Genomic DNA, 27,989 nt, shown 5'->3' with positions numbered 1-27,989 from the left:
CCGCCTCGGCGCCCCCGGGGCTGCCCGCAGGAGGCGCCCGCTCGCCCGTTACATGGCAGCCCCGCCGCCGGAGGAGCTGCGCGGGGAGACCGGTGACAAACAAACGGCCGGAGCGGCGCCCGCCGCCTCGAGTGCGGGGCGGGAGGCTGAGGTAGGGCTGAGGGCGGCGGGAGGCCTGGCCCCGGGGTATCCGCGGGCCTTCCCCGCCCTGAGGCGGCCGCTGCCTTCCCGCCGTGGCGCTGAGGGGCCGGCGGGGGCCTGTCCCCGCGCCTTGGGAAGCGTCGGTGGCGGGGTGTCAGACGCTGTCCCCGGCGCGGTTCTCCCCCGCTGAGGCGGTGCGTGAAGGGGAGCCGGGGAGGTTAAACCCCGAAGGGCTGGCGGGATGGAAACCCGCCGCTGTCGCCAGCGGGACAGGGCCGGAGCGTGAGCGGGGCCCTTGGCGCAGGCTTTGCTGTGGAGGCCGCCGAGCGCAGGCCGATGGGGAGCGTGAGCTGCCAAAAGCTCATCCAACGCCTGCGCTTCGGACCCATCAAAGTGCAGCCTCAGATTTCCCTGCCCTGATAGTACACGCTAGGTAAGGCAGGCTTTAATTGGACTTACGGTCTCTTAACTGAAGGCTGTTGGTTTCTGCAGCACCCTGGTGCAACCAGCTCGAAATCCTGTGGCTGCTTAATTTAGGCAGCTGCAAAAACCCCCGTAGCCTTTTGGTCTGTTCATTCTTGTTATTTACGTATATAGATACTAAAGTCCTCACAAGAAAATGCAGGGGAGGCAATTAGGGAGCAGGATTTTTTTTTTTCTTGTTTCTGCATAAAAACCATCTTTAGTGGAGGAGTTAATTTACTTGAACTCGTCGTGCAACATTTCTACCTCTACCGGAAACATTGCGCAGAGCCACATCGCTGCACAGTTTGCAGTTTGGGTATTTTCATGGTTTTCTTCTTCAGCAAAAAAAGAAAGCTGGCGTTTTGTGACAAGGAATAGTTTCTCATGTTGGAATATCGTGAGCCCACTGGACTGTGATGAGCAAACATTGTCTTCGCAGGGTCCATCTCCTCTGTCACTTCTGCCCCTCCACTCCCAGAGTGTGGTTGGATCACATCAACAAAATGGGAGTGCCCCAAATTTTGTATTCTCAGGGTGCATGCACATTGATAAACTACGTATGAAAAGCATCATTACATTTCATGTCATTTTTATCCACGTTTTTTTTTTAAGTTGCTAGCACATGCAGCTTGCTTCTTATCTACAAACCAGTGAAAAGGCAGACAGCCCCTTCGTGCCATTCATTTGCATGTCCCATCTTCCGCCTGGAAGAAATACCTGTTCTTTAGGACATAGCGGCTTTGAAATAGGATACTCCCCGAAATCTTTATTGTTACATTTGACTTCAAAAGAGACGCGCCTGGGTTGGAAAGGAAGGCGTGCTAGTGAGTTGATCCTTAAAAATAATGAAATTTGGTAAGAAGCTACTGATGTTTAACAGATAACAAGGTTAAGAATAAATGTAATCAGCTGTACTCTCCCACCGTGTTTTGTCTATCCTGCAGCCCTACAAAAAGGTCATTAGGTGGAATTACGGCAGCAAAGAAGAAAAATGTACTTTTTTCCAGTTCTCTGCTCTATTAATATTATTGAAGTCAGTGGTGTGCTATAGTTGAACCATTTTAGTCTTACTAGTTGAAATATCTTTAACTTTTAGTAATTATGTAACAGCAAAATCAAAGTTTCTGTCTTTTTTAAATATATCTTTGATCTGCAGAAGCTTACTCGTCTAAACACGCCCCAAAGTGAAATGAAAGGTAGTGTTCTTGTTCCTACCAACCACTCATCTAACAGCTCTTGAGGTGTGTGTGGAGAAAGTGTCTACAGCAGTATCACGGTGTTAACTTCTCTCGCATCTTTTCAGACTAATTACAGTGCCGTTTGCTCGGACAGACTCTGATCAAAGAACGCTCGCTTGCATTTCTTGGTTCTTTCAGAGGCATGGTTAATTATCTGCATCTATTCATAGTCTAAACATTCAGCATTAATAACTACGCTGGTTGCTTCAGGGCAGAGCTTGCCGCATTTGTTATCAACAATAAGCGATGAGAATTAATTGTCTCTCATTAATTCAGTGGTGAACAACTTATTTCATGCGGCTTTAAAAGCGGGAGACAGCCTTGTGATGCAGCACTGTTGAGAGAAGCGGGTTGTTCTCACTCTCGTCTCACTTCTGTACCGCAGTCCCCTCGTTTTGACGTCTCTCTGGTTGCAAACCACAGCCCCAGTCCCGGGACTGGTGCCCGCCAGCCTGCTCCCAGTGCGGAGCTCAGAGGGCTCTGCACAGACACAGCAGACCTCCCACGGGATTTTTGCTTCACGGAACGGAGTTGGCATCGAGATAGTTTGCAGCTTGTCCAGACACAACTCTGCTTTGTCACACCCCGTTCGTGCCTTAGTTCTGAATCACATCGATAGACTTGTGCTCACAGGCAGAACTCACTCCAGGTCTTGTGCTTCAGATATTTCAAAAATTAATATCCATGAGTAATTTTGCATAAACGAGTAGTGCCATTCAGTTCATGATGATGGAGGCCTTTTTTCCCTAGGCAAGGCTAGGAAATGTTTTAAAATAAATACATACACCACTTACCAGAAAACTCTGCTAGAAACTGTGACAACTGTTAATAAGACATCGTTGCAAATTAATTGCATTTGTCCCCAGGATAATACAGGCTGGTTTTCTTTAATTATGAAGACTATGTGGCTATAACTTGGAAGTAAACAAGCATGAAATCAGCATGGCCACAGCCTGTAATCCTCAGACTTCACCCTTGCATTGGCCAATGGCTGAGAGAACCTCATAAATTTAAGATTATTCCACAGCATGTCTGCCTTAAGGAATCTGATTTAGAGGCTTAATCTCTATAGGTTTTATGATTCATCACACTTGATAGACAAGGAGAAATATGAAATATGGCCCATGTGCACTGCTAGAACTCCACAGACATTAGACATCTATCATCAACTACCATTTGTATTCTCCTTCTTAAGTATTTATATCTCTCATTATTGAATTCCTCACAATCTTTAAATGTATTTCTCTTCTCAACAGCTTAATGAGGTCAGGAAGAACTGTCACAGTTAGGAAAGTGAACAAAGAGGGTGTTCTGCTCTGGGCTCGCAGGAAGACTGCGATAGAGAAACCGAGCACATCTCTTGTCAATACTCTGCCGGTACCCTGACCCACTGCGTCATGCTTCTTTCCATTTGCACACTGTTTGTTTGCTAATAAAAATTAATACAGAATGTTCCCAGTTGAAGACATCTCAGCTGTCAAAATACACTATGAAATGAGCTGCTGTTTAAAATAATTTTATAGACAAGTAGGTGGGCCTTGAGTACTTTCAAAGTAGAGCTGAAGACCGTATTTTACAGTGTTCCTAAAGATAAGCTGTCACAACATGTTGGTGTGCAGGCTGGGGGCAAATTAGTTTTGGATCTTTGTATTTTCTCATAAAAGGCTCTGCTGCTCTTACTATATGCACCACAAATTCCAACGACTGCTTTATGAATTCATCTGCAGTTGAGTTTTACCCTTCAGAGCATCACAGTTTATCTAGGGTCTTCATTTATATTCATCAGTGAGGATGAAAATAAAATCTAGCTTTAATTCAAAGGCCAATTTAGATTTCAGTATATGATTAACATTCCACATACAATTACTGCCATCAAAGTCAAGCACATGCATAAATCTTTGCAGGACTGGGGCTAAAACATTTTTAAGTATCCACTTATTGAATACCTTTTATATGAGGAATTATTCTTATCTGTTATTTATGCGAGGGCCTTAACTAGGTAAATCTTGACACAGCTAAGTCTCTCTCTGTATTATTACCCATTTTCTTACTTTTCATCTGGCTTCTACTATATACACTGTTACCGAATTCTACCGGCACTTGGGTATGAACACAGCTCATTAACTGTAAATACGATGTTACTCTTCTGCGTGAGTGTTTAGAGGAGCAGCAGGAGTACTAAGCAAACAATCTCAAAAACTAAATTTTTGGGAAAATGTGTAACAACTCCAACAGGTAACAGCACTGACTGACTAATTTGGTAAAGCAAACCATTAAAAAAATAATCAACACTAAACATAAGATAAAAACATAAACATAAAAAGCTAATACCAAATTAAAGATTATTGGAATATATTCAGGAAAAATACTAATTTTTCCATTAGAATACCGTCATTCAACTACAGCAAACAAAGCTGAACCATTTCACTTAAGACAAGAGTGGAATCACCAAAACTTTAATACTATATTTTTGGCATGCAATATATACATAATTAAACAGTTAAAAAACATATACAAGTGCAGTATACACAAGGTAAATGCAGTCTTGCTGTGGATTGTATCTATCAGTATATTCACAGTACCAGTCATAACATTTGCTAGCAAGAAAAACAGTAATTGATTTTTATTAATAGCGCTAATCAGGCAAATGCGCGCCAGCTTGCCTTCCTTTCCCGTAGGCACAGCCTCCGTTCCATGCTTTGTGCCGGTATTCGGGGGCTTTACGACGTTCCAGCAGCAGGGCACGCTGGACCCCTTCACAAGAAGCTTTGTGAACACCAACATGAGATCAGTCACCACAAACCAGGTGAAGAAAGTCAGACAGTGAGCGAGCACCCATATGCAGTAGGACAGGTTGGCCATCCGGCGGGACACAAGGTCTGCGTGCGCTTGCGACACATGAAGAAATAGGAAGAGCACAAGAGCTGTCAGCAGTAAGAAACGCGCTGCTTCAATCCAGCCTTTGACTGAGTTCCTGCACTTCAGCAGACACAGTCCCACCTGGACGCTCGCCATGTATATGGCTAAATATCCAAAAAGAGAGAGCAGTCCTTCCCTGTTGGCATTTAAAAAGCCAACCCTTGAATCTCTGCCGTTGCTCCCATGCAAGATAAACATCTTCAGAGAGGTAGTGTTAAGAATAAGCTGATAAAGTACAGCGAGATTTATAGCAATGATCCAAGATTTATTTTTTGGAAATATGGCTAAAAGTAGAGATGCTGCAAGCCTCACAAATGCTAAGGTAAAGAAAAAATTCCAGTGCACTCCATACTCTGAAGTATGTTCGTGGTACTCTATAGATTTAATGCTAAGCAGTCGTCCAACACCAAGGAAAATCAATGGCCAAATGGAAAAGAACTGCCTGGCCAGACTGGAAAATTTTGATTGCATCACGTAAGACTTTTGTCTAACTTCAGGACAAACAAGAGCATTACCAAAAATATAAGCTCCAACTCCCAAATCCATGACTCCTGTTCCATAGGTCTCAGCTTTGGCGTATCGCCTTGGGTACTGCGGGAAATCCACTGCCAAAATGCTGATGGATGTCAACACGTTGACATAAACGCGAAACACAGTTATTGCTGGAATGTATTCTGGATCCAAGTACGTCTTCTGGAATTCCTGTACGATTTGCCTAAAAGGCACTCTGGTCTCGTGTTTTCTTTGGCTGTATATTTTAGAAAATATTCCGGCACAGAAGGCTGCAATGATACTTGGCATGAAAAAGATGATCGGAGACAAGACTGTACAGGAGAACACGAGAGGAGATACCAGCACGAGGAAGTCCAGCAGCAGGCTGTATTTCCTTGAACTTAAAGGTTTCCCATAGTGCAGGTAATATAAAATCAGGAGGAGTCCTCTGCAGAGCAGGCAGAGCGGGGCTAGAGACAAGCCTAGTGAAATTTCCAGCAAATTAGTTCCATTTAAGTTGCTGATAAAGGCTTCCTTCAGATGCTTTTGTGACATTCTTCTTTTTTCCTCTGAAATCACAAACATGAACTTGAGTCAGTTTTGTAAAACAGCAACCTTAGAACTTCATCAGAAATCAGTCCTGTGACTCATTACGGGTTTATTAAAGCATGAGCTGATTTCAGAAGTCATCTGGTTTTGTCACTCTGCCATTTAAAGAACACGGACCAGCCCCTGTGCTGTGGATGCTGGCGCTGGCACCTGGGAAATGGAGCAGGGGCACTTGCGAGGCCCAACCGAGTTCCAGCGTTACAAACCTTGCTGTGTTCCAGCAAGATTCTTAACATATTTTTGCTGAAGATCTCTAAATACCAAATGCTCTGTTGAAATTCAGTTTGTGAATAATCTTTCTGCATGTCCTGCTCTATAGAATATACTTAGTCATAGCGTAAATGAAATGGGTACGTGAGACTGGGACCCTAATGAGCTTTCTGTTGCCCGGTCAGCAGAGCGTGCCATGAAACCAGCAGATAAAATCCCCACTTGCACGAGAATATCGCAATATCCTTTCTAAAGAAGCCCCAGCGCCAGTGGCCCTCCCCAGCCGGGCTCCTCTCCCGTGGGACCTGTTTCAAGAGAACATACGTTAAATTTGACAAGCGTTAATTAGAAAGTCGGGATTGCAGCCTGGGCTGTGTAACCCGGCTGCGAGTGGCAGCAAGGCCGCTGTTAGCCACCCGCGCTCCCTCGCTCGCCCGCCCCGTCCCGTCCCGTCCCGTCCGATGCCGCCCGCCGGACACCGGGAGATGGATGTCGGGGGTGGAACAAACCCGCACCTCAGCGCCGCCCTCCCCCGCGGAGCCCGGCGGGGCGAGGAAACCAGCCCCGGAGGTCGCCGGCGTCCCGGGCCCCGCCCCGGGTAAAGGCGGGCCGCGCTCCCCGCCCGCACTTTCGCGCCGGGAAACCAGCCCTGATCTTCCGCAGCCGCCGATTCGCCACCGGCCGCCGCCGGTAGCCTCCGCCCCGGCTCCGCCTCCGCCCGCTCCGCGCTGCCCTCGGCCCGCGCCGTCCGCCCGCTGCCCGCGGTGAGTGTCCCCGGCCCGGCCATCGCCGCCGCCCGCAGCGGAGCCGCCGCCCGGAGCCCGCCCGCCGTTGACCCCCGGGGAGGGTCCTGCCCCCGGGCTCCGCCGGGGGAGGCCCCGGCGCCAGTCCCGGGAACGCGTGGGCTGGCGGTGGCCCGGTGGCTAGGCCCCGGGGTTGGGGGGGGACGGGCCCGTTGGGAGCGACCTTGGGGCCCGGGCGAATGTCGGTTTGTGCCCTGGCGAAGGCGCGGGGGCGGGCGAGGCTGCATCGGCAGGGAGCTGAGATGGCCCGTGTCCTCTGGGAACTGGTCTGACTGGCACAGGGAACTCCGCTGCCAGCGACAAAGCAGCACCTCTCCTAGGAAAGCGTGACAGTGTAACTGGGTTAGAAACCCTCGAAAGGCAGAGAGGGGCTCGGGGAAGGCTGTGCGTACCTTGAGCTCTGTGCGCTTCTCATCGTGGAGTGAAGTAGTCGCTAAACGGTGATTTTGCGCCAGGTAAGAATGGAATAAGAATAGAATAGGAATGGAATAGGATAGGAATGGAATGCAATAAAAAGAATAGAAGTAATGGCAGTTTCAGCTGCTGGAAGAAGAATAGAATAGAATAGAATAGAATAGAATAGAATAGAATAGAATAGAATAGAATAGAATAGAATAGAATAGGAGTTTCAGCTGCTGGAAGAAGACAGAATTTTTTCTGGCTACGTGACTGGGATCTCTGTGTTTATCACAGAAATTCAGAGGGTGAGCTTGACTCACCTTGGGTTGGGTCCCGCTGATTTTCAGAGGAAACAGGAAGATAACAGCAAGCAAGCGTATCTGGTTTCTGGTGCAAGACAAAACTTCTGAGTCACTCCTTTTCCAAAAGCATTAGATTCTCTGACGCCGTCAGACCCACAAATCTTTCCCATTTGTCCTAATTGGAAGAATTTAACAAAAGCAAAGTTGTAATTTCTTGCCAAGGAACCATGCTTTATTAAGTCCAGAGAAACCGAGCATTTTATTCCTGCAGTAAGGAAAAATATATAATTCCCTCCAAATAAGCTTTATTTGCAAGGGCAACCAGAATGTGTGACTATTACTGATAGCACGGGCAGGCTTTCTAGCGCCAGCGTACTTGGCCTCCACCAGTATCAGTACTTCTGTCTGAAGCCTTTGGGCTCTGCTTGTGGAACCATCCAGAGAATGACATGTCTGGAGTTATTTTGTTCTAAATGCCTTTTTTTTTTTTTTTTTTTTTTTGTTTAAGGGTTCATCAGTCTAATTTGAATGAAATATCCTCAAGTAAAGGCCCTCTCCGGCGTTCCCGTCCATAGGGCTGGACAAGATGCCAAAACAGGTAAAAAGAAAACCAGGAATTGTGTGTGCTAATTAAATTTTACTGCCAAGAAGGAATTCTTGGCTTGTTTCCATGCAGTCAAGATTAGGTAACTACTAATGCATATTCACCCCTACTTCATTAATTGCCTGGACCTATTAACTGTGTGGTTTTGAGCTGTGTTACTAACACCAGCTAGTGATTTTTGTTATGCCAGTGGCTTTAATGGGGCAGGTGTTAATGCATGTAGCAAGCACATCCTTAAGGGTAATTTTTCAGTAAAATTAATGGACACATGAGCTATGCAGTGTAGGTATCAGAAGTGATAATAAACCCTTTCTCAGGTCTTGCAGTATCAGCTGCACAGTGGACTTAAGAACTCGGCGTGTGCCGGTGTAACTCTGCGAACACGTGGGAAAGCACAGGAAGGGCAATTGGCAGAAACTCCTCTTGTCCACAGAGTATTTCATAATTGTGCGTGTCTGTTCTCTGTGAAAGCAGCAAGCTTCTTAATGGTCGTTCAGAGTAGAATAACAGAAATCACTTAGATGTAAATGCTTAGCTGCGTTTCTAAGCTTTTTTTTCCCCTTACTGTGTAAAATTTTGTATTACTAGAAATTTACTACTTATGCCGTCTGCAAAAGATAATGATGCTCCTAAATAAGTACAGTATTGTAGCTTTACTTTTTTTTAGACCTGTGTTAATGGCATTTTGCAGTATGTTTCCCCTTTTATTAATGAGCTTAGCTCACGTAGTGGGAATGCTGCTAACTAAATTTATCACTTTTTCTGTATAAACAAGGTGATACTGTTCATTGACTTGGTTAACTTCTAAAGAATTGCAGATTTATGCTACTAAATACAAGTGAGTAGGGTTACTTTGAAGGACTTTCTCTCTTCAAGGAGAAAGGGAACAGAAAAGGAATATCCAGAATGCAAAAATCAGGACTGGCGTCTTTTCCCTTCTTTATTTTCCCTCTCTCCTTCCCCCCAGAAATGACAAAGAGGACCTGAAGTCTCTCTTCTGGCTAAGTTTTCCATTACGTTTGTATAACAAATGTGTCCTTCCAACTATTGTCAAGGACATGGGAGCCCAGAGGCTAAGATTTAAATACTTTAAGTAATTCAGAGGGGACAAATCTTCACCTAATGCAGCCCAGCTCTTATAACGCCACCATTTCTTTCCCCTGGATGTAATGCGTGCATTTTGCAACTTTACTCTTGGGGCCTTCAGTCTCTGCTCTAAAAATGGAAGTCTCTATTAGGAAAACTGCATCTGTGTTGGACGGCAGAGCTTTCAGCTCTACCTTGGCCTCTGCAGCCAGTCCTTCCTGCTTCCCATGGCCACGGCAGTGTTTGCATCGAATCCATAACATTCATAGGCTTAGAAATATGCCAGTTAAGAACACGATAGATGTGTCTGTGCTGAACGACCTGCAGAATTGCAAGTGCCAGGTAGTGTCAGTCTAAGGACACATTCTTTCCAAGTTCCTTTGCTTACAGCCAGAATTGCCAGCGATGAATTCGGTTTACAGACAGCGTTGTCAGCCTGCCATCTCTTATGCGCTAATACCTTTCTAAAAACAGAGCACCCCATGGGAACCGTTGATGCAGGGGGAGGGCAACTGGGAGGAAGAGTAGCTCAAACATACTAAGTTATGTCTCCTGCTGAGACTGAACCTGTGTTATATGGAAGTAGTAGAAGAGCTATAAACGATAGTGGATGAGGTGAAAGTCCAGCTATATTCAGCCTTTGGTGCTGTTCTGACATCCTCTCCAGGAAAATGGCCAAAAAGAAGATTCTAGCATCCAGAATGACCTCACTGAATCATTTGAAGAAGAAGTTAGAGTGTTCCTCAGTGATGAAGAGAAATTGCATCTTTTTGATGATCTCACAAAAGTTAATCCAGTGACAACTACAACAGGTGAGCAGCCAAGGGAGTATCTCCTGAGGAGCCACTTTCCCTGGTGGCTACTAATATGTGGTAGTTACTGTTCTCGTCACGTTAATAGTACCATAGTACTATTATAGTACGCATTAATAGAACGTAGTAGTTAAAGATTCAAAGCCTATTAAAACCTATTCAAAGCCTTAGAAAGTCACATTTGGTTTGGTTGATTTTTTTTCCAAAATACTGTTATTGTAGATTTAGCCATGCTGTTGTCTTGTCAAGCTGTGCATGCAGAGCTCACGTTTGTATTGTTGGTTCAGGTAGCCAGGGTGTGGTTGAGGGTTAATGCTGTTGAAGGACTCTTGCATGACCTTGTGATTGCAGTTTGGTTTTACATGAATATATCAAAAAAACGAGGCTCTGACTTAGATTCAAAATGTGTCCATGAAACCGGTTTTGAAAAATAAATCGCTCACTCAACTTTTAAAGATCATCCTGTTAAGAGAAGCTAAAGCCTGTTCCTCGTGCAGATGGGGAATTCTTGCCTCTGTTCTGCAAATGAACAGATTTTCTATCTAGGACTGGCTATGTGAAACCTCATAAAAGCACAGGATTTATTGAATGCAATAGTTAGCAGATCCCTTAAAGATTTTTAAAAATGAGGGCAACTCTTAAAGACATTGTTGCTTATGTGTCACAGTTTAACCCCAGCCAGCAGCTGAGCACCACGCAGCCGCTCGCTTACTCCCCCGGTGGGATGGGGGAGAGAATGGGAAGAGTAAAAGTGAGAAATCTTCTGGGTTGAGATAAAGACAGTTTAATAAGTAAAGAAAAAGCCGCGCACGCAAGCTAAGCAAAACAAGGAAATCACTCACTGCTTCCTATCAGCAGGCAGGTGTTCAGCCATCCCTGGGAAAGCTGGGCTCCATCACAAGTAACCGTTACTGGGGAAGACAAACGCCATCGCTCCGAACGTCCCCCCCACCCTTCCTTGTTCTTCCCCACCTTTATATGCTGAGCATGACCTATGGCATGGGATATCCCTTCGGGCAGTTGCGGTCCCAGCTGTGTCCACTCCCAGCTCCTTGTGCCCCCCAGGCCGTCGCTGGCGGGGCAGTGTGAGGAGCAGAAAAGGCCTTGACTCTGTGTAAGCCCTGCTCAGCAATAACAAAAACATCTCTATATTATCAACACTGTTTTCAGCACAAACCCAAAACATAGCCCCGTGCTACCTACTATGAGGAAAACTATATCCCAGCTGCAACCAGGACAGTATATTAAATCTAATTAGACCACTGTCTCGATCACCTCATTCTCTATTAAACCTAACAGGTAACATATCTGCAGATTTTTGTTACAAACAGGAACAGGAAGAGTCAAATACACTTTTTCAAAAGATGCTAACAGAAGGTGTGTCTTTCAGTTCTGAAATGTCTTCAAGCAAGATATGCAGTAAACTTGTTTTATACAAATGCTGGCTGCAGCCTGGTGGCTTTAAATCCATTTCAGCCTGTCGCCTGCCTCTATTCACCTGAGCTTATGAGAGAGTACCATGTCGCACTTCGTCCTCAGGTAATCCTTATATTTGAAATAACTGCCCTTCTGCAGAACCCAGAGATCAAGTTCTTCCAAATCTATATAAGCAAAATAATCTAAAGGATAAAACCCATTTCTAGTGAAATATGAGTTCTGTTAAAAGAGCAGTACTGTTTTCAGAAAAATGTGAGAAGACCTTTGCTGTTCATTGCTGTTGAACCGTGTAATTACTGTTCTCTTAAATATGAATATTCTCTTTTATTGCCAGGATTTAAAACCTCACATTTTTGCAGTAGCTGAACAAACCTACAGAAACGTCCAAAGCCAGATAGAACCCATAAACCAGTCTATAATTGTTAGTGGAGAAAGTGGTGCTGGGAAGGTAAGGAGATTTTTTTCTGACATTGCTCTTCAGTTTTGAGATTTGCTAGTGATTTCTAGTGCACAGTGTTTCAGTGAACAAGGAAAGACGAAGAAAAAACAGTTCTGCCAGAGCACGTAGCCAGTCTGCTCTAGCAAGACTCTTTTGAAATACGTGTAAAGCATGAAGTGATTGCTGCAGTTAAATAGACTCTACTTAATATAGCTGCTCTTGAGGTGACATCTGTAATTTCTGGGAGGGCTAGATTTGAATCATTCAACAGGAATCGCACCCGAGTCCATGTCTCAGCCTAGTCTGTTAGGGAATTAGTGTGGGTCTCAGCAAACCCTATGTGGAGACTCAGATCCTATCCTAGACCCTTCTGTAATGGTCCATCCCTATTCAGGAAGATATCCAGGATATTTTTAAGCCTGAGAACAAAATGATTTGATGAATGTTAATGACTCAAAGTCTTTTTATATTCGGTTCATCTTAAGATACTAACTGTTAATTCTAGGTGAGCTTCCAGGTGGTTACATCTTGATAGAACTGCCATTCAGCAAAGCACTCTGATTCCAGTAGCATTTAAATGTGTGTCTGTTGCACAGAAGCACGTGCACAAAAAGTTTCCACTGAACTAGAGCTATAATCCTGACACAATTGCTCTCTTCAGAATCATGGCCAGCTGCATACTGTGTTTTCAGAAGCTAGCACTGTTTCACTAACTGACATAACTAACAACATGGTAAAAACAAAGACCTATTGTCAAGCCCCTCTCTTGCAGACCTGGACGTCTCGCTGCCTTATGAAATTCTATGCTTCTGTTGCTGCTTCAGTTATCTCCCCAAAAGGCAATGAAACTGTGGAAAGGATAGAGAAGAGAGTGTTGGATTCCAACCCTGTCATGGAAGCATTTGGTAAATGAGGTTTTTTTAACAGCAGAAAGAACTAGTGGCCACTGTGGGAATTTTCTTTGTTAATACACAAGTCTAGCTCTTGGTCCTCTCCTTAAAAGACAAACTCTTCAAATATCACCCTTAATATCTGTATGTATGTCCTACATGGAAGAGTGGAACCACTCTGATTATGCTGTATCTGTCACTGGCAATTTCACAGGAAATGCGTGTACCCTGCGGAATAACAACAGTAGCCGTTTTGGAAAATATATCCAGCTTCAGTTAGACAGGTAATAATTACTGCATAAAAACCTTATCTATTGTCTTTGTTCCTTTAAATCTTTACAAGCTTATTTATGAAGCCTGCTATAGAATATTTTATCTGTCTGTAGAACATATTTTTGTTTGCTGGCAGCTTACATTATTATTATTTCTTTTCTTTTTTTTTTTTAATGCAAGCTCTCTCACCCTGATCTCTAAAAGAGAGCAATGGAAAAACAGAGATGCAGTTCAGAACTCTGAATAAAATATTACCTTAAGGTTGCACAAAACTGAAGGTGAACTGCAAAGCATTCATAGTCAGTTGGTATCGTAACAACACCTGTCGGATTCTGGGAGAAAGTTTTGTTGAAATCTTTGATTTTTTTTTTTTTCCCCTCTAGATTCCACCACCTGAGTAGTGCTTCCATTCAGACTTTCCTTTTGGAGAAGACCAGAGTTGCCTATCAGGCCCCCAATGAAAGAAACTTTCACATTTTTTATCAGGTTTGCCTTCAGTTGATTTTGCTACATATTTCTGACAAACAGCAGGGATGAAATCACCAGATTTAGCACAGTTGCAACTTTTAATATTTAGCAGTTTTCCTGTCTGCCATGCTTCCAAATTAAATCATGCTCCCAATGCGTTCTTCTTCATTGTCTGTGAGATGCGAATACCAAAGGCAGAACTCAGTCATTACCTTGTTTTCTGTCTCCAGATCACAAAAGGTGCCACTGCAGAGGAGAGGCTGGAATGGAGCCTTCCGGAAGGGGCTGACTACCGCTGGCTGCCAAATTCTGAAAGAAACTTAGATGGTAAAGATTGGCTTCACAGACTGTCCATTAATAACGGCTGTAACTTTGAAGAAAAGCAGGCAAAAATGTGGCTGCCCTATCAAATCCCATGACCCAGGTTGGACACCAGCAGACATTTTGCCAAGCCACCTGCATTAATGTGATTCTTTTTAAGTTTCGGTTTGCACTGTTATTCAGTTTTCAGTTGGCTTAAAACAGCAGGTTTTGGCCTAGCAAATTTGCATCTCTCTGTGGCTATGTTTAGAAACTCGTTTGTCTTTGGATGTGCTTCAGCAACCTGCTGCCTAACTTCAGAGCCCCACAGAGTCAGCGTTAAGTCAACGACCTGGTTCTCCAGCGCGTACTCTGGGATTTACCAAAACAGCATCTGGCTTCCTTTATCTCCTTTGACAATTCCAGCTAAACTGGACATGGTGTAGAGTGTTCAGCTTGCCTGTGTTTGTGTGCGTGGCTCTTTTAAATAGCACCTGTTTGGCTTTTCAGAGGACTGCTTCGAGGTGACCAGAGATGCAATGTTTCACTTGGGCATTGACCACTCCATGCAGAACAATATTTTCAAGGTCAGGTACAAAGCACGGTCACCATGAGGCTGCTGCTAATGTTTGGAATGTCTTTTTAGCGTGGGATTTCTGCAGAATTAAATCTGTATCAGTGTATAGAGCATGGGTTGTTTGGTACTCCTGACTGCAGGGCCTGCAGCTACACAATAGGTTGTGTAACCAAATATTAATTCTTAACTAAAAGTCCGCACCCGGGGACTTTAGTTTTCCTTCAGTAATTGCAGCATTAGGAATTAACGTGGAAGCTTGGAATCTACTTGTGGTTTGGTTTTTTGTGCAGAAATGTTCTGACTTCTCGTGTTCATGTGGCTAAGGGAAGGCTAAGAGGACACTGCCTTGGAGGGCAGCTCTGTTTTAGAAAACTCAATGAATGATTATATTTCAGGTGTTGTCAGGCCTTCTCCATCTTGGGAATGTTGAATTCTCTAATCCGGCGGATGAATCTCAGCCTTGTGAACTAGAAGACAAAGCCAAAGGTGAGACAACAAGCATGCTGTGCTCCAGAGAGTCTTGTTGTCTTAGTGTAGATGCCTAATGGAAAGGACTACTGTGCTCTTCTGCTTGATAGGGGACTATTAAGGTCATGGGCAAACCAAAATTTAAGCATGTTTTTGTTTGGTACTTCACAGTTTCAAAGTACTGAACAAACCAAAACCTAATGCTCCCCAGCTCTGAGAGATAATATCCTTCCAGTACAGGTCAAGGCAACTGCAACATTAGACAGTCATTTCAGAAGGATTATTGGCAGAACTGTTACTCTGGATTGTAATCTTACGCTGACATCGCAAGACTGCCAGAAATCTGACCCAGAGTGGAGAGCAGGGCTTTTAAAATTAAAGCTTTGAAGTTTCCATGATAAAGACTAAAACTTAGTAACAGCAAATGTGTTAAATTGCAGCATTAGAACATAGGTTGTTCTGCGTGTCCGTAGGAGGTTTGTGAATCTAGTTTTCCTTCAGAACTAAAACACATGCTCTGAATTCACACCAGTTAATATTCAAACAGTTTTGCATACAGCTCAGGTTAGCGAGATCTTAAATGCTTTGTTAGCAAATACTCATTCTTCTGCAATTCCTTACTCTATCCCCAAAGTCCCTGTTTTTTTCTGGTCGTGACTGTTTGATTTGTCTATCTGGATTTAGAGGTCTCCGCTCAAAAAAGGTGAAAAAGTAACAAAGACATACCTAGAAAGTACTCTCTAAAATGCCTGCTTGAGCGTGGCAAACTTCAGAGTTTTTTTGGTATTGTTGTTTCATTTTAAATAAAGTACCTAAAATTCTAGGGGTGCTGTACATGCAAATTAAGAGTCTGGTCTTGCAAAAATTTCTCCCAGGTTTGGGTAGAAAGATCCAAAATCCACACTTAAGTTGGTGAGTTCATGGAAGTGTCATTTTTCTATACTATCTCTACACCTTCCGTAACGTTAAAGGGGCTGCCTCCATTTGACACTCCAGATAACCTTGCAATGTTGGTTTTTTCTGGACAAGATTTTGTGAAGACCGCTGGAGATTTGCTGAAGATACCTGTCGAGGAACTACTGGAGTCATTAAGAATTCGAACAATAACTGCTGGGAAACAACAACAAGTCTTCAAGAAGCCGTGCTCCAGAGCTGAATGTGAGACTAGGAGGGACTGCCTCGCCAAAGTGATCTACGCGAAGTAAGGACGCGTAGGCCAGGCTGCTGTGCTAATCCCTGCAACTTCTCTGAGGGGAGAGGGAGGGCAGAGGGATTTACTTTCCCTGGCTTTCTGCTTGGACTCTACAACAGTGTAACGCTCCCCTCCCTGCTCGACATGCCTTTGATTCAGTTGTAGATCCTGACATAGCTGCAGTATGGGATAGAGACCTTCAGAGAACTGCTGTTTCATGTCAGCAGGCAGCATGTCATAATTTTTTGTTTCTTCCATGTGATACTGGTAAAAACGGCAGTACAAGAACACTGGCGGTTGTAAGCAAGCGCTTCCCAACTAATCCAGTTGTCATTGTCTGCAGATTGTTTGAATGGCTCGTTTTGGTCATAAATGAGAGCATCTACGGAGATCCATCAGGGTGGACCAGCTTCATAGGTACGGTTTATTCATCCCTGGTTTAACTGGGTTACTGTAAGTCCCTCAAGCTGCTCCTAGACCAAAGTACACTGTCTTCCCATATTCCTCCTAGGTTTGTTGGATGTTTACGGTTTTGAAGCCTTCCCTGAAAACAACTTGGAACAGCTTTGTATTAACTATGCCAATGAGAAACTGCAGCAGCACTTCGTAGCACACTATCTGAAGGCACAACAGGTAACACTCCATTAAGATCAAATGTTAAATATCTAATTTTAAAACAGCATCTTTTGTCTCTTTAATTGTATTTCTGTGCTTCCAATCAGATTGCAACCTTAAGTCATGTCAATAACGCCACAGAAATCTGTGGGATGTGAGTAAAGATTGGTTTTTTTGAAGAGGAGAGTGTGGGGCAGTTGGTGGAATGAGACAGCTTTCTCCACACGGGAACTGGAAATCTGTTCCGTATTACACAGCTCCATTGGCTCTGTGGTCTGTTGAACTGTTTGCATTCCCTCAAAGAGCTGAACACTTCAAACTAAATTCTTGAAGTAAGAATAGCCTAAATTGAGATTCTCTTGGAAGCTGCTGCTTACAACTGTGCTAATTCTCTTCATCAAGTGTAAAGTCCCTAAATGGGTGGGGAGCTTCTAGACCTGAGCTTAGTGCGCAGGCAGAGCGCCCAGCAGAACCTTGTAACCCGAACATCAATAGCAAGCGGTACCTGGTGGAGCCCTTCTGCCACCAGAGAACGGCTTCATCAACCCAGTTATCATGCTGGTACCTCTAAAGACAAAAACACACTGCGCATCAGCTTCTCTTTTGGAATGAGGAGATACACAAGTTGTGTTGTTTTACAGTAGAGAAGGTATTTGCACCATGCTAAATAGACTGCAGTCACTTCCTTAACTGGTCACACGCTGCTAATTCCAGTTCTCATCTGAGTGCTCTGAAAGCTACCGAGTCCCTGCCAGGCCTGGGATGCTGCCCTAATAGATGTACTTAAGTCCTCGTTGAATTCCTCCACATGACACATACATTACCACAATGCTCTTTGCCATTAACTGGAATCTGGGAAATTCTTTTCTTTATGGCACTGACATGATGGTACCTCCTGCCTCACGGCGGTTTTATCAATTTATTCAGGAGATAAGTATCTCTTCAACCATAATCTGTGCTTTCATATGCCCAGCCTTTTTTTTTTTCCCTCTCCTGCCTGCCCTCCTCAGTATGCCAGGGGTTAATGGTCAGTGAAGATGGAAACCAAGTTCAAGCACACAATTACTTTCCTTGAAACTGATTCGTGACCTGTGTTTATAGCACCCCTCCCCATTACCACCTGCCCTCTCACCTCTTTTGATCTGGCTGTGTCCCAAACCACTTAGACACCATTAGTGGCTGCGCTGAGCAGGCTTTTGCCAGGAGACTTCTAAAATGACTTGGCCAGAGTTTGTGCTTGTTAAACACTCCTGACAGTTTGTTCTGTAATTCAGCAAAAACATTGTACAAATTATTTCAACCAATATCTTTCTCCTCTTCCTTTTGGATCAGGCTTTGTTTTAAATGGAGCCCAGTTCGTAAGGTCTGTAAACCACCGGTGGTTGGTGTAGGGCTGTCCCAACCTAAGGAAGGAGTTCTCTGCGTTCCTTGCCCTACAGGGCAAAACCCAGTACAGCCAGGAGAGGCTTACTGGGACCGTAGCCTCCGTTTGTTTACTCTGTAAAGCAGCCTTGCAGCTCTCGCTGATAAACCTGTGAGGCTCCCAAATGCTTAAACAAGTTGTTCCAGCAGGATCTGCGGCTACATACTCAAAAGCTACCTGGGGCAGAATATCCTCGTTTGTTTTCGTCTCTCAGGATTGCCGTTGAACATGAGCTGAGCTTTGGATGAGTAGGCTGAGCCTGGGATTAACTTGTTAAACAGTAACTGCATCAAGCTGGAAAAAGGCATACACTTATTTGAGCTCTAGTGCCCTCTGCTGCAGAATAACCAGTTTCTCTCTTACTTCAGGAAGAATATGCAGCTGAAGGCCTACAGTGGTCTTTCATAAACTACCAGGACAACCAGAACTGCCTTGATCTGATAGAGGGAAATCCTCTCAGCATTTTTTCTTTGCTGAATGAGGTAAGTGTGGATCTAAACCCCTGAATGCTTTTGGCCTGGTCACCTGCCGTCCATCCCGTGCCGCCAAATATGAGCACTAAATTAGTAGGAAACTTGACAGTTATAAAATTTCTGCAGAGCTTATTTTTCAGAACAATCATGATACTGCTTCTTCCTGTCATCTTTTTTCCTCTGATCCAGGATGTTCTGATTCAAGTATGAAGCCTCAATTACATTATTTTGGTTTTTTTACTCCCCAGTATTTCGGGGCTTGCATACTCAAAGCAACTCTAAAAGTAAAATGGCTATGATTTTCATTTAAGCTGTTTTAGCTTTTAAAGACAGTTCATTACGACAAATAAGAGATGCTGCAATTTTGTCTTGTTTGTTACGCAGGAGTGCCGTCTGAATAGATCCTCTAACACTGACCTGTTTCAAACTCGGATTGAGAAAGCCTTGTCTAATAATCAATGCTTAAGTCGAAACAAGTTTAGTAAGAAGCCTAACTTTATTATTTCACATTATGCTGGCAAAGTCTGCTATCAGCTGGCAGCAATGGTGGAGAAAAATAAGGTAGGTATTTTCAGAAAGAGGTGTTTAAAAAAAAAAACAAAACAGCCAACTAACAAAAAGTCTTACAGACCAAAAGGAATTTAAATCAAAGCACCCCTAAGATGTATATTCAGTGACGTTTACTGGATATACATACCTTGCTCCAAATAAATAGATTTGCAAAATGTTCCTGAATCTGACTATGAATGCATCTAGTCAGATTTGAAACTACAGCTGTGGTTAAATAAAAGTTGGCATCAGAAATACTATTCCATCTATATATGTGGAATTTTTAGTCATTTTCAAAGGTGGCAGGTTTCTGCCTAAGTCCAAATACTAATGAGTCACGTTTGTGTTTGCAGGACCCCATTCCACCAGAGCTGGTCCATGTTTTGCAGAATTCCAAGGACCCTTTGATTCAAAAATTATTTCCTGTGACAGAAAGGAACCAAAGTAACATCAAAACCCAGAACAGAGCAGCTGTTGTTACAGTGGTGTCAAAGTTCAAGGTACATGCTATTCAAGCTTCTGCTTTCTACTGCTATCTTCATAACTAGATGAGAAAACAGTATAGTTGGACCAAGACCAGTAAATGTTATTAAAACGAAACAGCTGTAAAACAGAAATAGCTTCAGATTCCTGAGATTCTCAGGGTTTTAACTCACTCTGATTTTACATTTTCCTTTAACAGTTGGGTATCTGCCTTTGTGGGGCTTCTTCCTACCTGTTCCTCTGGAGGGGTTAGCTTCAGCTGATAGCCCTGATATAATCTTGGAAACTTTCTGAATTTACCATCAACGATTTTACAAAAGCATCCACAGAGTGGATTTTTTGGTCAGGCTGTCCTTACAGAAGAGCTCTGCTGATATGGAGTCTGTAGAGCCATCCGTGCAAAAACCAGCTTCGTTGTTTTTATAGAAGACCACTGATGAGCTAAACTACCTGTGAAGGAAGAGTCCCTAATTAAACCTGTATTTGTTTTCTACAGGGTTCGCTTGAACATCTCATGCAGATTTTGAATAGCACCACACCACATTACATCCGATGCATCAAGCCTAACGCCGACTGCAAGGCAATGACTTTTAAAAGAGAAGAGGTAACTTTTCAAAACCTCTTCCTCACTGACTCAGTGAGAAGATTCCTAGAGACATTGTGCGGGCTTTGCATTGGGTCTCTCATCATCTTGAGTCCCTTGAAAAGCTCTTTTCAAAGCACATCTTGAAATAGCTTTTTCTCCTTTGGAGCTTCCAAGATAAACATCCTTTCAGAATCACTGATGATGCTTGTCTAAAACAGAGCTAGTAAGCACAGCAGCTCTTCCAGATGCAACTTACTTGTTGCCGTATAAGTTCTCTTACCGGAGTACTCCTGGGTATTTGGAGTGCTGCCATCCCAGCCCTCAAGATAAAGGTGATCTGACTGCTCAGCAGTCCCGGTCACACAGATACCTTCATGGTGAATGCCCACAACAATACTTTGCTTTCTCCTGGAGTCTAGCCTAGGACAAGATAGATGAGATCAACCAACAAGCATGCCTTTGGGAGAAGAGTAGCAGATGCTAAAGCTATAATTAGAGAGCTTCATCTGATGTAAAAACAAGCACCTGGAGTAGTGCCGCATTAATTTTAAACACTCTATGCAAGTGGTATTAAAATACCAGCACTGGGTTTCCGTGTTCTGCAGCATTGGCCAGTGGAGGGTGTGTGGCTACGACGAGAGAGAACTGTCCCCCTGCGTTAGCCCTGCCTTGACCCTGTTCCTCAAAGCAGTAGTTCAGTGGCTGCGTAATTCCCTTCTCTGCCCTCTCCATTCGTTCCCCAGCCGCCAGCATGGCAGCGCACACCACACAAGCTCTGGCGTGGCTGCTGAGCTGAGCTGCGTGTCACTTGGGCCGAGCACACAGGGCTTCCACAAAGAATAAGACAGCTGTTACCTAAATCATCTCTATTTACACCTCAGGTTCTCAGCCAGCTTCAGGCGTGTGGAATAGTCGAAGCCATCACCATCAGTGCAGCAGGCTTCCCTATTAGGTAAGTCCGAATTTCGTGAGCAACGTCTTCCATAATCCGTTTCTATAGCAATTAGTAGTATATTAGTTATTCAGAAGAGCTTATGAGCAGGAAATCCAGATATTTTGCAGTCTGCGTCAGACCACAAAGCCTTACCAATTCTTTCAAAGCTATCTGAAGAGTTCTGCTCACTGCTTGCTTTTAAGCTTATTTGAGCACCTCTCTTTCTCGTTTTGGAGACAAAAATACCTGTCACAAACCGGGAGTGCTGTTCGGTGTTTTGGATAATGAAACTCAGCTCGTTCAGCAAGTCCAAAAGTGCAGTAACAGCAAGCACAACCAGCAGTGCTAGCGCAACTTGCGTTCAAGACAATGGGATTCTTAAAAATATACCAAATACTACCAAAGTCCAGATGCGTCTATAACACACCCCTCTGGTCTGAGAGCTCACTGTACCTTTCCAGCCTGAGAAGCTGGGGTAGAGTTGTTTTGATGTGGACTATCATGTACTAAAATTTTCTATTTTAACATGGCTTCACAGTAACATTTTCAGCAATTAAAATTAAATTATAAATGGCATTCATCTAAGTGTAGTCACTCAAAGTCAAGCATCTCATCGCAGCCAGTCACCTTGCTGGGTTTTCTTGACCACCTTTAGAGGATGGAGGGAACAAGGCCTGAGCTAGTCGTGTTTTTGACAGCTCAGTATTGATGGGGTGAAGCTCATCGTTAGCATAAACGAGCACAATTCCTGGCCGGTCTTTGTTACAGACAGAAGTCACTGTCATTGGGCACTAGACGGTCTCCTGAATGTCTTCAGAAAGTCTGTATTTTCTTGTATGTTGGTGACTACACAGGCATCAGTCTGTTTGCATTCTACGCACTAGACTTTTTTAAGCCGTTCCGCAAGTTCTTGCCCCTCAGGGATAGGTTATTTACCATATAGGAGATGATACTTGCCAAGAATTAACTGTACTTTTGTCTATCAGGATCCCTTTCCAAAGTTTCACTGAGCGCTATCAAATACTGAGAAAATCATGCAGGTCCAATAAAAAGAGAGTGTGTGATAAAAGCAACCATCATACTACCGAGGAAAAAGGTACGTTTCTTTAGATAGTCCCGCTGCTATCAAATGAAATGATCACCGCACCAATTTGATATCGCATACATCAGATGCAATTACTGTATTTTAGCACTAGGGACATCACTATTCTCAAAATATTTTTCTCATCTATCACCAACTTGAGTTTCTAATTTGCCTAATGCTTACAGCGGGCCCTTTTAAAAGTCTGCAAATCTTTCATCTTATTGCTGTTTTTCTGTGTTCCTCCTGGGTAGAATAATTACAGTTACGATGGTGTTTGGGGTTCCCCCCCGAGTCTAATCTGATTTAGAGTTGGTTCTTGAGTAGACTTGAAAACCACTTACCTTTTTGCTTATATTCCTTCTCCTTCCTTCCTTTTTTTTTTCCCCCCACCTTGTTTTCTTGCTGAACACACTGACCTTCTAGCTTACCTGGATTCTGCTGCTTCTTCTACCTTTTGCAAACTTCTGTATGCGATTCTTTTTTCTAAGCGAGAGCGAGGATGGACTTTAAAAACCACAATCCAGTCTACAAGGTAACGTCTTTGGTATGAACCCCTGAAAGAAGGAGCTTATTAGATGGTTACACTTAATATTGGAAGTTGCTGCAACCCCCTTCTCTCTCCCAGATTAATCCCATCTTCACCCAATGGGTCTGTTCAGTAACCAGTAGATGTGGGAAGCAGGACCAGTAAGTACCGGCCTATGCCAGATAAGGAAAATGGCTGGAAATCTATTCGCCTTGCGGAAATGGGATGGAGTAACGAAGTACAGGCTGGAAAATTACTTACACGCCATATCTTTCTCCCTCAATTATAAACCCATTAGCTGAAAAGCCTCACTGTGATAGGTTACTAGTCCTTTTTATCTTTAGCGGGTAATAAGCTGCAAACAAAGCAAAACAATTTCCTAAACACGGGGATAAGCTTTTGGTTCCCTTATCAGCCCAGCCCCATGAACACCATCATAGTCACCAGATGTCTTCCTGTAAGCAAGAATTGCTTATATTTGTTTTCAGTACCTTAAAATGCTCTCATCTCCTTAGAAATATTTATAGCAGAAAAGCAAACAGTATCCAGGATGGAAAGATACAAAAGACCATCAAGTTCCAGCATTGGGCATGCAGAAACTCATGCAGCATTGCCTTGAACAACACAATCTCTTTCAAGGACAGGTCTGAATTAAGTCTACCTCTCTTTCCAAATAGATTAAGCTGGCTAACCTGTTTGTCTCATAATGTAAAAAATTGTGCACTATGTCCCAGAAATGGTTTTAATAAGCTCTTATTGCTGCAATAAACTCCCGCTTAGTACATATCCTTGTAGCTGCTTCTGATGCCCTGTGAAAGCTGTAGAATTGTGTAGAATTTGTTTTCTGTTCCTGCATCTTTCAGTACATTAAGGCTACCAGTCTAATTCCTTGAGTTTCGTTCTTTGTCCCCAGCAGCTTTTGTGTTTTGGGTACTTTGTCAGATTTTCTTAGGACTGAGCTGCTCAAATCTATTCTTAATTGCATTGCTGTTGCTTTCTAATGTTTCCATGTAGGATGCTTTAAACAATGTGAGAACAGCTGAACCCTCCCTATGTCTGTTTCATTGTCTAGATCTACCCAAAATGACATTTCTTACCGACGGACAGGCTGTAATAGAGGTGGTAAGACAGCACCCAGACTACATCCTAGTCAAAAGACAACAAGCTGGTTTTCTGGTTGCTGGCTATTGGCAAAATCTATACTGTCACATTTTTCACTTACACACAGCTAGATCTAGTTATGTCTCAGCCATCACCTCCCTCCCTCTTGTTGTGGGTGTATCCCCCCTAAATAGCCAGGAAGTCTCCAGTATAAAGACCATTCCTTGATCATGATTTCCAAGTTTTGTGATACCTTCTCTCCAATGCTTCATTTGCAGGCGAGACTGCAGTGGTTAACGATGACAAAGCGTCACGTTCCGTTGTTTTTGAGATCCTTCAGAATGTTACAGGGAGAACTACTGCAGAGCAAAGAGGGAACAGAGCAGGAAACACTTCAGTGTACTGCGGCAAAACCAAAGTATTTATGGCTAATTCTGTGGTAAGAATGCTGTTTCCTTGGCTAACACTTCTGGAGCGTACTTGCGTAATGGGGATTCTGGCACAGATTGTCATCATGCTTTAGACGACAGTCCTGCTAAAGTCAGTGTGACCGGAATCTGGCATTTTCCTTCAAATTATTAAACTAAATCAAACATCCCTCAGAGTCCAACTATCAGAAGCACTTTGTTTAATGGCGTCCTTGTTGTTAACAAACAAGGAGCTGCACTTAAGTCTAGTCTTGTCAGTATCCTCCCAGTTCCTGGGAAAATTACAGCTTTCCTTGGCTTCAGCTGACAGACTTGGCTACTCAGACAGGCCTAAGCAGCTTCTTTGTGAAAGAGATGAAGGCACAGTTGCACAGCTTGCACGCTGCAGGGTGCAGGCACAAAAGAACCCCCTTCAACAGAGCAAGATTTAAGCCGGCTGCAACTGTGACTTCGGGAGTGTCCGCTTTTCCCCCTCGGACACCTACATTTTCATTTTACATGGTATCTAATAAGCACTAATGAAGCGCTCTCGCTTCTAAAACCTAATCCAGCAGTTTTATCACTCTGCAATGTGCACGTGGTTTTCTGACAGACACCAAGAGATTGTAGAAGCGGGAAGAGCTGCGAACACAACTCTGTCCCCGAGCACTAACGGCAGGCTCCTATCCCCAATGCAGCTGGAGCGGCTCGAAGCTAGAAGAGCAGAGGTGTTAAATGAGAAAGCATTTTGCATTCAGTGTTGCTGGAGAAGATTTAAAGAGAAGAAACTAGAGGAGGAGAGACGGTCTGCAACTGTCATCCAAGCAGGTGATTTGATAAGGGTGTGGCTGAAGAGAATATAAGAGGTAACACTTCCAGTGACGCTGGATGTTTAAGGTGGCAGGAGGTGTTATGTTAATTGAGCAAGGGGCAAGCTGAAGTACCATCTCTCTTACATTGTGTGCAAGCACTTCTAAGATTCTGGGTACTCAGATTTCTTGTCATTAAATCTTCAGCTGTTCGTTCCTGGTTAGCCAAGAATCGCTTCCAAAGGATGCGCAAGGCCGCAAGTGTTATTAAGCGTGGCTGGAGGAAATGGAAGGTAAGTACGTTGGTACAGAAATACACTGAAATTGAGTGACTGAGGCGCTTCTGTGTTTGAGAAAGAATCTCCTCCAACTCTGGAGACATTCAAAACCCACCTGGACACGTTCCTGTGCAACCTGCTCTAGGTAACCCTGCCCTGGCACGGGGGTTGGACTAGATGATCTCCAGAGGTCCCTTCCAACCCTATGATTCTATGATTCCTTCTGTCAAGTAACCGTACAAAACCAATACTGTGGATTCTCCAGAAAATTTTTCTCAAGCTGAAAAGTAGAGGATGGACACCAGTCTTGTACAGCTGCTTCTGCAGACTGGCAGCACAGAGGCTGCAGAATGAACTCGTTCCTTACCATCGTAAAACGGGACAGTGTCCCAAAGGGTGTCCTATCCTTTAAGATGCCCTTTTTTTAGACTGTTAGTTTTGCGATTTTAAATTTTGTTCAAGATGTTTTGATAATTTTGTTCAAGAACATCATTTTGCTTCTCTTCAAAGGCAAAAATGGCTGCTTTAGCAGCAGCAGAATTGGATGAGGGTGAAGAAAAGGCATTCTTCTCAGGTCCTGGAGCTACAACAATCTCAGCCAAACCACCTTGCTCTTTGGAAACAACCAGGCCTCTGCATGCAATAATTCCGTTCTGGCCTCTTGGCCTTGTCCTGGCTGCTGCACCCGTTACTGTAACGGGACTTCGCAGAGACCTGTCCCTGCTGGCTTGCCTCAGGGTACTTCAGGAGAGCGACTGCTACAAGGTGGAAAGCTGTTTCTTTGGCTGTGGCATCACTTCCATTCGAGCTCTCCCACAGGTAACGTACCTCACCCACTCGAGTCACCAGCACAATTAAGCTGTCGTGAGGTCAGGACCCTGAACTCTGCTACTGAGCAGAGCGACTATGAGGTCTGCGCTCAGGCTGCAGTCTTCCTTTTCCACGGGTGTGGATAGGCCAGATGGCCGTTGCTGACTGACATCTATAGGTCAAGCTAGACACAGGGCTGAGCTGAGACTTTCAACCAAGTGTGAAAACTCTTGTTAATCTCTGTCACAGGAACAAACTCATCAACGCTCTTGCTTCAAATCTGGAGAGCAGAGCATTCCGACGTGAGCTCTGCTGTTACGTACTATGTATTTTTTCTGTTTGGGGGATTCAAAATGCACAACAGGTGAACACGTGAAAAAGCATCCACCTGGGGAAGAGCACTGGGGTATTAATAACGCCCCAGTAATCCTGTGTAACTGCACAGACTAAATCACATAGAGGATTTTCAGGGCAGAAAGCGGGGAACAACCCTCCAGTACGTCATCTCCTAACAGACACCCAGAACAGTCTTAGATACCATTTACTACAAAGAAGCCACAACCCAGCCTGGCTTCTCGTGGAAGTTGCGTTCTGGTTACCAATCCAATCCCCTGGGCCCATGCTTGGTTTTTTTGTGGATAAATTTTTGAGGTTGCATAAAATTATGCTTGCAAGAACGCAGCCTATGCCTGGTCAGAGTTATCAGAAGGAGAAAGAAGCAGTACCAAGTTCAGTACGGAGTAAATACTCAGGTCTTCAGAGTTCAAGCTAATCTCAGCTCACATTGTTACTCTTTGTAGTAAACATTTCTCTTAAATACATTTGTACAAGGACTTCTTTGGAGGTCTTCCTCTATCCACATTCACATTCCCTAGCACTACTTAGTCTTGAATAGCAAAATTAGCTCAAAATCTGGCAAAACATCAACTGACCTCTCCACCTCTTTTTCTTCCAGGGCTCCATCAAGTTTCACTGTAAGAAGTCTCCCCTGCACTACGCAAACGTCAGCCCCCATACGGATGCCTATTCTATCACTGGATTTAACCAGATTTTACTGGACAGAAAAAAACTCCTTCCAACATAGGTTTTGGCCACCTGCACATACTGTACTTTTTCCGTCAGGGAAGGACTGTCTGCAAGCTGCTGCTTCCAAATTAGTCAACGTCCATATCTGCCGTTACCTCAGAGCTTTCTATATTGATGCATTGTACTTAAAATATAATATAATATAAATCAAATCTAGAATGCATGGGGGGGGCATTCCCCCTCTCACACACATGCACATATTAGAGGAAATATCAGTAGTATAAGAACACTCAACATAATTAAAACAGATCAAGTGTAACCGTATACTTGAACTGAACACTTCTGGCACTACCTGGGAGAAGCAAGAGGCTGGTAACGAGACCACAAAAAAGGGAAACGTTTCCGATATGTGCTGGATTCTCCTTTGGAGATACAACTATTCTGACTGACCACGAGCATCCAGTACCACCACAACACTTCTGACTGCCCAAGGGGGCGAGCCGCAGTCGGCCGTAACACTAAAGGCAGATGTCTCAGGGAAAAGCAAGACTGGACTCTTGCTTTTTATCTATAGGACCAAAACACACACATTCACAACCACCACACGTTTCTAGCGCTAGTCAACAGCATTACCTCTGCCAGCGGGCCAGGGCTCTCATTAGAGGCGCTCCATACCATCCCTGTATTGCTCACATGGGTCTTCAAAATGTTCAGCTCTTCTGTGTTTTAAATAAACTGTTAAATACCTTGTAAAGGTGTCT

At 44.0% G+C, this 27,989-nt stretch overlaps 2 protein-coding genes across 18 annotated transcripts; one reads left to right on the top strand and one right to left on the bottom strand.

The window, feature by feature from the left end:
* Positions 1-4: 4 nt before the first annotated feature.
* MYO19 (myosin XIX) lies at positions 5-27,868 on the top strand. 9 transcript variants are annotated; one of them, XR_012588508.1, is made up of 27 exons: positions 6,711-6,838; positions 8,087-8,176; positions 9,936-10,080; positions 11,471-11,619; positions 11,852-11,965; positions 12,729-12,861; positions 13,061-13,130; positions 13,503-13,605; positions 13,818-13,914; positions 14,398-14,474; positions 14,860-14,950; positions 15,962-16,133; positions 16,468-16,541; positions 16,636-16,757; positions 18,531-18,644; positions 19,020-19,196; positions 19,538-19,684; positions 20,164-20,271; positions 21,135-21,205; positions 22,174-22,283; positions 22,695-22,803; positions 23,313-23,441; positions 24,177-24,337; positions 25,004-25,133; positions 25,322-25,407; positions 25,903-26,211; positions 27,158-27,868. XR_012588508.1 is itself a non-coding variant. In XM_074596098.1 (25 exons), exons 2-25 carry the CDS (start codon positions 8,165-8,167, stop codon positions 27,284-27,286), a joined length of 2,901 nt encoding a protein of 966 aa, XP_074452199.1. In that variant the 5' UTR covers positions 5-151; positions 8,087-8,164; the 3' UTR covers positions 27,287-27,868. The 9 variants fall into 9 exon arrangements, 6 of the variants coding, with proteins under 6 accessions (XP_074452199.1, XP_074452198.1, XP_074452202.1 ...); XR_012588509.1 differs by lacking the exon at positions 23,313-23,441; XR_012588507.1 differs by having other exon boundaries at positions 23,313-24,337.
* On the bottom strand, positions 4,254-27,989 carry PIGW (phosphatidylinositol glycan anchor biosynthesis class W). 9 transcript variants are annotated; one of them, XM_074596104.1, is made up of 8 exons: positions 27,862-27,989; positions 24,152-24,257; positions 22,700-22,825; positions 20,534-20,673; positions 17,245-17,306; positions 13,800-13,906; positions 7,597-7,753; positions 4,254-6,379 (listed from the first exon to the last, which is right to left on the bottom strand). In XM_074596104.1, exon 8 carries the CDS (start codon positions 5,838-5,840, stop codon positions 4,290-4,292), a length of 1,551 nt encoding a protein of 516 aa, XP_074452205.1. In that variant the 5' UTR covers positions 5,841-6,379; positions 7,597-7,753; positions 13,800-13,906; positions 17,245-17,306; positions 20,534-20,673; positions 22,700-22,825; positions 24,152-24,257; positions 27,862-27,989; the 3' UTR covers positions 4,254-4,289. The 9 variants fall into 9 exon arrangements, with proteins under 9 accessions (XP_074452205.1, XP_074452213.1, XP_074452208.1 ...); XM_074596112.1 differs by having other exon boundaries at positions 4,254-5,824; XM_074596107.1 differs by lacking the exon at positions 27,862-27,989 and adding an exon at positions 25,262-25,727.

The sequence above is a fragment of the Larus michahellis genome, chromosome 7 (genome assembly GCF_964199755.1).
Source record: "Larus michahellis chromosome 7, bLarMic1.1, whole genome shotgun sequence".
Lineage (NCBI taxonomy): Eukaryota > Metazoa > Chordata > Aves > Charadriiformes > Laridae > Larus > Larus michahellis.
The sequence above is the reverse complement of the archived record's forward strand: the minus strand, read 5'-3'. Positions and strand labels throughout refer to the sequence as shown.